The sequence below is a fragment of the Sturnira hondurensis genome, unplaced genomic scaffold (genome assembly GCF_014824575.4).
Source record: "Sturnira hondurensis isolate 20B ecotype Veracruz unplaced genomic scaffold, ASM1482457v3 Scaffold0008640, whole genome shotgun sequence".
In the NCBI taxonomy this organism is placed as follows: domain Eukaryota; kingdom Metazoa; phylum Chordata; class Mammalia; order Chiroptera; family Phyllostomidae; genus Sturnira; species Sturnira hondurensis.
Genome location: NW_028081271.1, coordinates 20,573,352 through 20,587,105, shown reverse-complemented (window position 1 = coordinate 20,587,105; position 13,754 = coordinate 20,573,352). Strand labels below are relative to the sequence as shown.

The 13,754-nt window shown below is 35.9% G+C and overlaps 1 protein-coding gene across 1 annotated transcript in view; it reads left to right on the top strand.

Moving 5' to 3' along the window:
* ADAM2 (ADAM metallopeptidase domain 2) overlaps window positions 1-13,754 on the top strand; it is a 98,288-nt gene that overhangs the window by 13,060 nt on the left and 71,474 nt on the right. The window contains exons 3-5 of the mRNA XM_037055095.1: window positions 1,532-1,610; window positions 8,564-8,640; window positions 9,032-9,197. Coding sequence (XP_036910990.1) covers window positions 1,532-1,610; window positions 8,564-8,640; window positions 9,032-9,197 — 322 coding nt within the window. The remainder of the gene's footprint in view (window positions 1-1,531; window positions 1,611-8,563; window positions 8,641-9,031; window positions 9,198-13,754) is intronic.

The window sequence follows — 13,754 nt, the reverse complement described above, 5'->3', positions numbered from 1 at the left end:
TTTTTGTTATGACAAGAGAACAAAAATTTTTGTTCTGATTGTCAGTGGCTTGGTTTTTGGACCAGTTGCTTCAACAAATCCAGACTGCCGTGTCAGTCTCCATCTTTATGTTATACTCGCTTGGGAAAATGGAAATGGAATACTCATACCTACCTTTCTTTTTATAGAGCCTTATAAGCATATTTTCCTCATACTTAAAGGATTTTATTTATTTATTTAGAGAGAGGGGAAGAGAGGGAGAGAAACCTCAATGTGAGAGAGAAACATTGATCTGTCACCTCTCATATGGGCCCCCACGAAAGCCCAATCAGCAACCCAAGTATATATATGCCCTAATCAAGGTTAGTCATGACCTTTCGCTTTGTAGGACAATACCCAATGAACAATATCCAATGAGCCACAGCGGTCAGGTCTCTTCTGACATTTACAAATGATATATTTTAATGTAATATGTCCATCTCATCTATTGAATTTTTGTTTTATTAGTTCAGTATTTATTGACCATTTGCTATTTTCTAAGTACTTGAGATACATTAGTAAACAAACTAGATGTGAATCTCTCAGTTTATATTGTTAACAGATGATTCTAATAATGATGTAACAAATAAATACAGGGTCTGGCAAAATAATGCCTCTTTGTTATTAAAAATTCTTTTATTACAGCTCTGGCTGGTGTAGCTCAGTGGATTAAGCGCAGGCCTGCGAACCAAAATATCACCGGTTTGATTCCCAGTCAGGGCACATGCCTGGGTCGTAGGCCATATCCCCAGTATGGGGTGTGCTAAAGGCAACCACACATTCATGTTTCACTCCCTCTCTTTCTCCCTCCCTTCCCCATCTCTCTAAAATAAATAAATAAAATATTTTAAAAATTCTTTTATTACAAAATCATAAGCATGTAATTCTGTAACATAATAATATCACATGCAAACATGCCATATGACATTTTAGATGAAATGTTCACATTAAAACTGTGACTTGTTACACCCATATCATTATCCTACCAACCACACTCCAGCAGGTGTTACTTCTCCTGGATCCTGTAAATCAGGAAGTGTTAAAATGCTTGAGCAAATATATAGAACAAAGCAAAAAAATATCTTTTGGAAATCCAGTGCTTGTTGATAGAGAAAGTTACATTTTTTATAAACGTATCAAGATGAACCTCACTGGGAAGTCGATATGTAAGAAAGACTTGAAGTACATGAGCCAATGAGCCATGCTGGAGAACATCCCAGGAAGGGGCAACATCTTGTGCAAATGCCGAGGCAATAAATTGCCAGTTTCATTTAAAAACAAAACAAAACAAAACAGAAATATGGTATGACAGTAAAGTGAGTGAGGGGAGAGCTGGAAACTCAGATCTTTGAGTAAAATGAAAATAAAAACAGAGACCCAATCTCTTTGTTTTTTTCTTACCCTCTCCCTCTGCTTATCTATCTATTTATAATGAATATGACAAAATAAATATCTTTTCAAAATAAGCTTAGGAAACAAATTTTTCATTAAATACTTCTCATCTATTTTACAGAGCTTTTTTACCTCATAATTTTAGAGTTTATGGTTATAATGGCACAGGACATATGAAACCTTTTGAACAAGAGATTCAGGTATGGTTTTTATTGTCTGTCTTACCTTTGTTATGTAAGTTTCTGTGATCACCTTACTTAGAGTCGACTTGTTGCTGGAATACAAAGGGTTAAAGTTATGTTTTGTTTTGGGCATAAATTTAACCATTTCTTTTTGATGATGTGTCTTGAGTAAGCCTTATTACACAGACAGTTATCCAAATCAAAAATGATTGTGATTTTTTAAAAATATTTATTTATTTATTTTTAGAGAGAGGGGATGGGAAGGAGAAAGAGTGGGAGAGAAACATTAAATGTGTGGTTGCCTCTCATATGTCCCCTACTGGGGACCTGGCCTGCAACCCAGGCCTGTGCCCTGACTAGGAGTCAAACCGACGACCCTTTGCTTCACAGGCCCGTGCTCAATCCACTGAGCTACCCCAGCCAGGCCAGACTGTGATGTTTTTAAGCTATTATTTCATGATGATGTACATGTACATACTTATGAGGCCAAAGGGTTGACTATGTTGAGACATACTTAAAATGAAAAAGCATGACTTAGGTTAGGAAAGCTAAATCTGAGAAGAAGAGGCAAATCCAAAGACTTCTGGAGTATTTTAGGGACTAAGTAAATTAACATGGAATTTTATGTATATTTAGGAATACGAAGTCTGTCTGAAAAAAGTCTAGGTATTGTTAATAGAACAAGAATTATTTGCACAATATTGATGTAAGTAACCTGGCAGCTGAGGAGGGTGGGTTGGAATGTGCATGCCTGAACAGTGATGACTTTACTGCACTACTCAGTGTGGGTGGTAGATGCCGCTGAATGAGACTGTACAGTGTGGCCATTGCATTCAAAATGACTGAGCAAGTAGAAAACAAAACTGCATCCAATTTTGTGTTAAGCTCAAACGTTTCTCCACGGAAACTATTCAGATGACTCAGAAGCCTTTCAGGGATGATGCAATGAGTGCGGCACAAATAAAAGTGTGACACAAATGCTTCAAAGATGGTCAAGAATCTGTTGAAAGGGATCTATGTTCTGAAAAGCCTGCAACAAGCAGAGACATGAGAATGCTGAACGTGCACAGGCTGTGATCAACAAAGATTGGTGACTGACAGTGTAAGAACTAGAAGCTGATCTGGGGATTCCAGAAACTACTGTGTCTGAGATTTTGACATACAATTTTGGCAGTAATGTGTCATAGAAAAATTCATTTTATGGCTTCTGCTACCAGAGCAGAAGGAACATCATCCTACAGTTGCTAATGACTTGATTCAAACCACTAACAATGAAACACATTTGTCACCCTGCAATTTCTGGCTTTTCCCAAAACTAAAATCACCTTTGAAAGAGAAGAGATTTCAGACTGTTGTTTAGATTTAGAAAATATGATGGGGCAGTTGATGGGGATTCCAACAAAGGATTTTGCAGAGTGTTTTGAACAGGGGAAGAGACACTGGGAGAGCTGTGTGAGGTCCCAAAGTGCCTACTTTGAAGAGACCGCGGCATCATTGTCCTATGTACACTGTTTCTTGTATTTTGTGTCTTTTTCAATAAATGGCTCTATTTTTCATATTACACGGCTGAATACTTTCTGGACAGCCCTTGTTGCATATTAAGTTTTCATATATTGGGAGAACTTGTAGCTTCATTTTCTAATGTCTGTAATTTATTGGAAAAATAATGGAGAACAATTCATATAATTGCATGAGTTTCCCATGCCTTTTTACCTTTGCCCTACCCTGCAAATTTCTATTGTTTTTTCTGTTTGCATTATTGATTTTTATGTTGGGAATCTACCAGTAATTTGAAATTAAAGCACTTTTATAGAGACTAAGCTTTTAACAGAATAAATAATAGAGATGGTGAAAATTGCTTTAAATTTTCTGAACAGACTGGGCAAATATGAGTTATCTATAGAGTAGTTTCTACAGCTATATAAATAATACATAGTCAAACTATATTATTGTTAGGGTGGTCAGTGACACAGACTGTGAAAAAATTCACAAAGAGAAGAAAAGGCAGAGAGCAAAGTTTTATTCACTCTCCCAGGGGAGAAGGGGTATGGTGTGGAGAGATAGATCCAGCAACAAAATGTAGGGGCATTGAGCTTTTATTACATTATTGGGGTAGTTGTAGAGCAGGATGTTTCAATTGATTTTGTTCAGGCTACATCTTCTTCTGATGTTATCTTTGGGTGAGGGTTTGGGCTTTGCAATCTCGCAAATCGGGTTTTGTAAGATGTGACTTCTGCACCTTCAGGGTGCTTCAGTAATTTTCCAGTCCTGAGGACAGAGACTCACAAAACAAAAATCAGACAAGGTACCTCTGGCAAAGAGGGCCAGTAAAAGGAGTTTCATCTTATTAGTTACAACATACATACACAAATGTGTGTGTGTATACGAGAGAAGAGAGTTAGAATCAGAGAGACAAAGAGATACACAAGCACAGTATCCCATGCCTGAATTTCATATGATTTTGCTATATCTAACACCTAATTCTACTTCCTGTCTCTCAGGAGGTAACCATGAAAGATAAATATATAATTAAAATGACAAGGCAAAGAATGCTTTATTAGTAACCTGAATGAAATGAGTTGTTGAATATTGGCCTCAAATGTAATGAGTGCAGCCATGTGCCACATAACAATGTTTCAGTCAGTGATGGACCACCTGTACTATGGTGGTCCCATAAGATTATACTGGAGAAAAAGTCCTAATACCTAGTGGTACCATGGCCATTGTGATGTTGTAGGGCAACACATTACTCACATATTTGTGGTGATGCTAGTGTAAACAGAACCACTGCACTGCCAGTTATACAAAAGTATAGCTCATAATATTATGCACAATACATAATACTGAAGCCAGAAAAGTTGGCATTTGTGCCACCTGTCACCACTGGGACCAATAAGTAGAGACAGGGTTTGAATCTTTTTATCAGTGCTTTATTCAGATGGCCAGCGATCTGAGAAAATGATGCATTATGTACCCTAAAAGATTGTCTCACATTCCATGTCAAGCCAACCTTTTTTATAAGGAAGAAAAAAGTGTGGGTAAGGGGTTTGGAATTCAGGAAAAGGTTAATAAGATAAAAACTGCAGTCTGTCGATTTCTCAAGCATCCTTTCATCTGCTGACCTGTGAATCTTTAGCTGTTTATTCATTTTCCCTTAGGATAGATTGTCTTTTCAACCATTTCCAGATAATTTAAATGGTTGTTTACTCATAATTTTCATTTGTTTTTCTAGGGAGCAGATTTGTGGAGCTCCTCATTCTGTCAAACCAGAAGTCAATTTTCCATATCTTCTTTATTAAAGAATAGTTTTTCTTGCCCTGGTTGGTGTAGCTCAGTGGATTGAGCATGGGCCTGCAAACCAGATGATCGTGGTTCGATTCCCAGTCAGGGCACATCCCAGTCTGTCTCTCCCTGGAACACAATGGCCCAGGTGCCTCCACTTGTCCCCACGTGGTAATCTTTAGCACTGCCCCAGGAGGTCGGCTGTTTCTCCCAGGAGCGAAGATGTGCCTTATCTATAGTTTCTGAAACAAAAGCTTTAACATATGCATTACTTACTAGGCTTATAATTACCTTAAACTAAAACTTTAGTTTAAGGTAAACTCTTGAGTTTACCTGTGAGGCTGAGAAAGCTATAGGTAGGCTAACAAGAAGCAAAGCATCCTGTGTATTTGTTTAGGAGTATGTTCTCAGCTCTGTCTGGTTGGTCTCAGGTTGGAAGCAGAGACAAAATTTAGGTAAACTAAAAAAATTTTCATTAAGTTTTATTTGCTTCATATGTTATTGTTTAGCTTCCTGTATTATTATGAGAGACAGCGATATGGCTTCTACAATATCTGACTGTAGCAAGCTGGCTTCCTGGGCTTATTTACGATTGTCCATAAGGGTGTTGATTGATTTCCTGGGCAGGTTGCAGTGGGTTTTGTGTCAAAATTCAATTTTTCTATATGATCTAGCCATTGTCTATTTGTATATTCAGTGTCTCAACCTCTAAATTGTTCTATTTCAATATATTTGGGGAAATTTTGGTCATTATTAAGACGTATTTTCGTACCTCTTTCCTCTTTTTATTCCTCTGAGAGTTCAATTAAACATGTTAGGAAACATGTTTTTTAATGATCCCACATATTGAGGCAGCTATGTTCAATTTTTAAAGGTTCTTTTCTCTTAGTTTTCTTTTAAATTTGATGATTTGTATAAGTCTATATGTTATTTTATTCTTTTATTTTGTTGCCTTCTCCAGCATATCCAGTGTACAATAAAACCTATTCAATGTGTTACAGTTTAAAAGTATTTTGTTTCTAGAATTCAGGGTTTAGNAGAGACAGCGATATGGCTTCTACAATATCTGACTGTAGCAAGCTGGCTTCCTGGGCTTATTTACTATTGTCCATAAGGGTGTTGATTGATTTCCTGGGCAGGTTGCAGTGGGTTTTGTGTCAAAATTCAATTTTTCTGTATGATCTAGCCATTGTCTATTTGTATATTCAGTGTCTCAACCTCTAAATTGTTCTATTTCAATATATTTGGGGAAATTTTGGTCATTATTAAGATGTATTTTCATACCTCTTTCCTCTTTTTATTCCTCTGAGAGTTCAATTAAACATGTTAGGAAACATGTTTTTTAATGATCCCACATATTGAGGCAGCTATGTTCAATTTTTAAAGGTTCTTTTCTCTTAGTTTTCTTTTAAATTTGATGATTTGTATAAGTCTATATGTTATTTTATTCTTTTACTTTGTTGCCTTCTCCAGCATATCCAGTGTACAATAAAACCTATTCAATGTGTTACAGTTTAAAAGTATTTTGTTTCTAGAATTCAGGGTTTAGGATTTTATAGCCTTTATTTCTCTGCTGAATTCCCTAATTGCTTTCTTATTATGCCAAAGTTTACCTCTTGTTTTATATCATGCTTTTAATATCTGCTTTAAACCTTTTTTTTTACTAAGGCAAAATATTGGGTTATTTCAGAATCAGTTCTTTTTAAAAAATTTTTCTCTGGACTATGAGCCATGTTCACATATCTAATATCTTAAAATCATACTGGCCATATTCAATGATACATTCTAGAGTAATGAACTCTAGATTTCATTACTCTAGAATGTATCGTTCTTATTCCACCAGACAACTTTGCTAGAGCCACTTTCAAAACTGTGTCTTTCTGTGTTCAGAAACACCAAAATCTTCTCAGTTTTTCCAGCTTTTCTGGTCTTAGTTTCTGCTACACCACTTTCAATCTCTTTCACATATTCTCAGCTTAGATGTAAAATAAGAACTATATCTAAGTTCATGGCCCACATTCTGGGACCTTGCTTTGTTCCTCCTCTTTTCCTGGCTACTGTACCTCAATTTCTAGGAACCTGAAAATGTAATCACTAAGATTGTTTTGTTGTTGTTGTTTGTTTTTGTGAATTGATTCAGAGAGAGAGACAGAGAGGCAGAAAGAGAAACATGTATTTGTTTTCCACTTACTGAATGAATTCATTGGTTGATTCTTGTATGTATCCTGACACTGATTGAATCTGCAATCTTGGTGCATCAGGATGATAATATAACAAACTGAACAGTCCAGCCAGGGCAAATGTTGGTTCTTTCTTTATTTTTTTTTCTTTTAATTGTTGTTCAAGTACAGTTTTCTGTCTTTTACTCCCATCCCAGCCCACCCTCTCAACCTTCCCTACCTCCCTCCCATTTCCACCCCACCCCCAATTTTTGTCCATGTGTCCCTTATACTTGTTCCTGTAAACCCTTCCTCTTTTCCCCTGAAGTTCCCTCCCCTCTCCCCTCTGGTCACTGTCAGCTTATTCTCTATTTCAGTGTCTTTAGTTACATTTTGCTTGCTTGTTTGTTTTGTTGTTTAGGTTCCTGTTAAAGGTGAGATCATATGGTATTTGTCTTTCACCACATTTGGCTTATTTCACTTACCATAATGCTTTCCAGTTTCATCCATGCTGTCGCAAAGGGTAGGAGCTCCTTCTTTCTTTCTGCTGCATAGTACTCCATTGTGTAAATGTACCATAGTTTTTTGATCCATTCATTTACTGATGGGCACCTAGATTGCTTCCACATACTTGGCTATTGCAAACTGTGCTGCTGTGAACATTGAGGAGCATAGGTTCTTTTGGATTGGTGTTTCAGGGTTCTTAGGATATAATCCTAGCAGTGGAATTGCTGGGTCAAAATGCAGATCCATGTTTAGTTTTCTGAGGAAATTCCATGCTGTTTTCCATAGTGGTTGTACCAGTCTGCAATCCCACAAACAGTGCATTAGGGTTCCCTTTTCTCCACAACCTCTCCAATACTCGTTTATTGCTTTGTTTATGATGGCCATTCTGACCAGTGTGAGGTGGTATTTCATTGTGGTTTTATTTGTTACAGCATTAGCTACCTTGTGCTGTCCTGCCTTGGGAGTGCCCTCAGGTGAAAACTAATGCAAATTTCCATAAATACCATGCTTTTCTTTTTAGTGTTGATTGCTTTCTCTCACCTTTTTCTGGAAGCCTTCATAATTGAAGTTTAAAATTATTTTTTAGAGTTTATATTTGTTGCAATTGGTGGGAGGGTTAATCCAATGCAAGCTGCGATGCTGTTACACTGAGATCGTTTTAGAAACAAAAGTTTCTGGTTTTGAATTTGTTTTGTTTTGTTTTTGTAAAAGTAAGCCAGAAGAGTATGAAAAAAATTACTTTCTGATGATTTTTCCTTGATCCTAATGACCCAGATTTACATATTTAATTTATAATAGAAAAATAGTATGAAAATGTATTAATTCTTTGTGAACTGGGGGGGGGGGATTTATTGGATAACTGAGTCAAATGCTCTTCTAATAATCCTATAAATTTGTTTTGGAAACAATGAGTATTTGAAGTCTATGCACCAATTAGCATTTGTTTTAAACATTTGAGAGAATAGTACCTTTAACATGATTTATTCTAAGAGAGATAATGTATTTTATTTTTTTATTTTTCAGAATTTTTGCTACTACCAAGGGTATATTGAAGGTTATCCAGATTCCATGGTGATCCTCAGCACATGTTCTGGACTCAGGTTGTGATATATAATTTTATAACTACAAAGTGGAATATTATTTTAGAAATAATTTTTAATTTATAAATTATATTTAGTAGTTTGAATGCGAGGCATGCCTTATTGTGGAAAACCATCTTTGGAAAAGCATGGTATGGAAATTCTTGTAATATCCTACACTTATTCTGAATTAAGATTTTTGCTATGTTTGGAGACCATGAAATATCGATGGCTAGGCAAATCCCAACAGCACTACTGCTTCATGCCACTCAGTAAGTTTACGGTTAGGAATTTTCTCCTACTTTACTGCCTAAGATTAAGACTGAAAATTATCTACATACTGTTAAACAAAAACCCGACTAAATGGAATATTTTCTATATACATATATTTAATGTATTCTGAAATCTATAGGGGCTTACTACAGTTTGAAAATGTAAGCTATGGAATTGAGCCCTTGGAGCCTTCATTTGGTTTTGAACATGTGATTTATCAAGTACAACATAAGAATGAAGGTGCTTCTTTGTACGCTGAGGATATTAAGCCAAGAGATATGGCCTATAAAATACAAAGTCTAGAGGTAGGTGATTGAGCAACTATATGATTATTACTATTCATCAAATAAATAATGTATTTTATCTGATAAACAAACTATTTACATTAATACACATGATTGATAGATGTGCCAGATGTACCAGAAACTTTTGTGGCTTATCTTGTAAGCCTTAAAACTTTTTATTCACATTTCTAGGACTACAAGCTGGTGTTTTTCACTGTTAGGGGCATATTTTTCCCGTTGCCTAGGATGTTATTGTCTTCCGATGAACTCCTTTCTCTATATTTGTTATATCAAAATTATGACATAATAAATACAAATGCCACTCACATAAATATGGAAGATATTTTCTGAGGAGGATTACTAGGGTCTTTTAAAGCAGCTGCCTTAGGCACAGCCATTAGATTTTCCTCAAGATGCAGAGTTAATTTCCTTATACGGGGACAGAGAAGCTACTTTTACTGGCAAAGAAGACTCCAGAATGTAGGGTTTTAGTGACCCAGATTCATCAGAGCTTTCACATATGTCCCCATTCCATTTTCAGTATCTCATTTTTTCCCAATTAATACCCTCACTTTAACAGTAGACACTCTGTGATGTTGGAAATTTAATATGTATTATAATTCATCTACTCATAGAATGAGATTCTAGGTTTGGTTTTCAGTCAACTCTGAGCTGCATCTACAGTAGTGGAGTGTTTCTTTTTTTAAGGGTATATATTTCTTGAGAGAAATAGAACCAATAGGAATGTTGGTTTATGCTTCTTACTTCCTGTACCTTTTCCCCCGTTACCCTCCTCCCCCTCACTGCTGATAATCCTCCATCTTATCTCTATTTCTACGATTCTGTTCCTGTTCTAATTGTTTGTTTAGTTCATCTTTGTTTTTTTCTTTTCTTAGGTTCAGTTGTTGAAAGTTGTAAGTTTGTTGTCATTTACTGTTCATATTTTTGATCATCTTTTTCTTAAATAGGACCCTTTTAACATTTTGTATAATAAAGACCTGGTGATGATGAACTCCTTTAACTTGACCTTATCTAGGAAGCACTTTATCTACCTTTCCATTCTAAATAATAGCTTTGTTGGATAGAATAATCTTGGATGTAGGTCCTTGCCTTTCATTACTTCTGAGTACTTCTTCCCAGCCCCTTCTTCTCTGCAAAGTTTCTTTTGAGAAATCAGCTGATAGTTTTATGGAAACTCCTTTGTAGGTAACTGTCTCCTTTTCTCTTGCTGCTCTTAAGATTCCTTACCTTTAATCTTGAGTAATGTAATTGTTCAGTGCCTTAGCATGTGCTTCCTTGGGTCCAACTTCTTTGGGACTCTGAGCTTCCTGGACTTCCTTGAAGTCTATTTCCTTTACCAGATTAGGGAAGTTCTCTTTCATTATTTGTTCAAATATGTTTTCCATTTCTTGCTCTTCTTTTTCTCCTTCTGGCACCTTTATGATTTGGCTGTTGGAACATTGAAAGTTGTCCCGGAGGTTCCTAAGCCTCTCCTCATTTGTTTGAATCTGTGTTTCTTCATTTTGTCATGGTTGAATGTTTATTTCTTCCTTGGTCCAAATCATTGATTTGAATCCCAGTTTCCTTCCCTTCACAGTTGGTTCCCTGTACATTTTTCTTTATTTCACTTTGCGTAACCTTCACTTTTTCCTCCACTTTGCAACCATACTCAACCATTTCTCTGAGCATCCTGAGTATCAGTGCTTTCAACTCTGAATTTGATACATTGACTCTCTCTTCATTGCTTAGTTCTATGTTTGGAACTTTGATCTGTTCTTTCATTTGGGCCATATATTTTTTTTTGTCTCTGTGCAGCTATTATGTAGTAAGGGGCAGAGCCTTAGGTATTTGCCAAGGTGGGGCAACCCACTTCACTGCATATGTGGGGGAGGTGTCCGAGAGGGAAGAATGATGCTTGCTCAACTCTCAGCTAGCTTTCAGTCACTTCCTCTGTTACCCATAAGCAAACTGGTCTCTTCTGGTGCTGATTCCCGAGGGGGGGGGCGGGGCTTATGTAGGTTCTAGGACCCTGTGGGAATCTCCAATGACCTCTCCTGTGGGACTCGGAGTTTCTCCCACTACCTCACACCTCAAAGGTTTTTTCAGTCAGAGGCTTTGAGGCCCTACTGCCCCTAGCTGGAACCCTGGGTTGCAAGGTCTGTCTCACTCTCCAGTTGTTCTTCCCAGTTGTTCTGCATGCGAATGTGGGACTGCCAGGCCCGCCAGCCATCGCCTTGCCCACCCCTGTTCTCCAGCCGCCTCCTTGCCGTGGGTCCTCCCCACCCAGTTGCCTGTTTCCACTCCTCCTACCAGTCTGGATGAATGTTTCTTCTTTAACTCCTTGCATGTTGGACTTCCATACAGTTTGATTTTCTGACAGCTTTGGTTGTTTTTTGTTTTTAAATTTGTTGTCTTTCTTTTGGTTGTGCAAAGAGGCAAAGTGCAAAGAGGCAAAAGGCAAAGAGGCAAAGAGGCAAATACCATTTATGCCTCCATCTTGGCCAGAAGTCCCCTCCAATTCTTTAATCTTTACTAAACCAAAGCAAACTCTACTGCAGTCAAAGTTATATTTATTCATATAATACATATCTAAACATTTTGTCTTCTTCTATAGTCGTATTCTGTTACTGCATAAGACGACTTTGAGGTCATGTGAAATATACCATCTGCTCATCTTCCAACAGCTTTCCTGAAATGCATCCTTATCATAAATTTATCTGGATAATACAAATAGTTTATTTTTTCCCATAAAAGTTTATTATTCAGTGAATGAATGGATAAACAAGGACTACCTCAGTAAATGTTAGACAACTAACACATGTGGGTTAAAACAAAGAAATAGCTTTGAACTTTTCATCTATTAATACATCATTTATCTCAACTGATTTAAGTGATTATCTTTATCCTCCTATAAAGTTGTGTTATTTTCTTGGTTAGGGACTTTAATGAAAGGATGAAGTCCTATACATAAACTATCATGAAACATTTGGTGCTTAATTTTGAATGGAAATGATAAAAAATAACAGACCATAGAAGAATTTCATATGTATTTTTAAAAATAAAACCTTGAAATTTCCAAGGCTTAGACCAAGAAACAGAATATTAAAGTGGGGAAAAATGAGTGATCAATCAGCCTTAAACTTGTTTAACTGACCTTTCTCGACTTTTTCTTTTAAATTAGTATAACCATCACTTTTCTGATCTCTATCTCTATTAAATCCCATATTTCTTATTCTGTCTTTAATGTTCCATTTACTATATTAAGGATAATGGTTTTAAGAAAACAGTGCAGTTATTTTTTAAGGGTTGTTTGATTGATTTATGTATGTGAGGTGGAAAGAGAGAGAGAAAGAAGATAGTTTTCTATCTATCTAAGAAGATAGTTTTCTATCTTCTTTCTAAAGAAGATAGTTTTCTTCTTTCTAAGAAAGAAGAGAGAGGAAGAGAAGTTTTTTCTTTTCACTGATGTGAAAGAGAAGCATTTAATGGCTTGCATCTCTTATACACCCTGACTGGGAACTGACTCTGTAACCCAGGCATGTACCTTGACTGGGAATCGAACCAGTGCCGTTTTGCTTGTGGCACAATGCCTAACCAACTGAGCCACACCAGTCAGGGTTAAAATGGTATAGTTTTAAACTTTAATGTAAAAAATAAAATAATGCAGACATTGAAATCAACACAATGTTATAAAAGTTTCCTCAATTTCTTAAATTTTATCCTCCTTTGCTGCTTCTAAATATTTATCCATTTTTTTGTAGATAGTATACTACTTTAGTAACAAGATATTTTGAGTTATCTACACTATAGTCTTAAACAGTTTGCAAAGTCTGTCTTACAAGTTTTTCCTAGTGTATTCCTATTGAATAGTCTTCATATAAAAATAACTATGAAAATAAACTAATATTTCTTTATAGTAAATATAATAATTCTTTCTTTATCCTCATTTTTGGCAGAGTTGAAGTTTTATAAATGATATACCAGAATTCAAATTCCATCTGTGCTCATATTTTTGCCTAACCTAACCACTATATTTTAGGTGGATGACATCATACCCAGAATTTACACTTTGAGATATCTATTGTACAGTTTAAGAAAGTCAGTCATTTTGATTCTCTGTTGCTCACCTTTTTCTGGGGTGATTTATACAAGGATTAACTTTATTCTTCCAATGAAATATCACCCCTCTAAACACAGAGATGGGTTGTTACACATTCAGGGTCATAGATAAAACCATACCATATATAACATATAATCACATCATTAAGCTAATAAAAATTCACACCTTTTATAATGGGAATCAATGGAAGGACTTTATTCCAAAAAGTGAATAATATAAATAGTTTAAAACCAATGAGAATATGAAGAATGGAAGGTAAAGGAAACTTGTTTTCCAAGTAAATTAAATGGTTGATCAGCTGTGACATAGCAAATGAGGTGACAAAGGAAATAGCAAATGATTCTTTGGTACCTAGTTTTGCTTATATTATCTGATTCTATTTTTATGTGTGAAATTGAATCTTTCAACATTGAATTCATGAAGTAGTGATAAACACTAAATATTTAAGTAATTCTTTG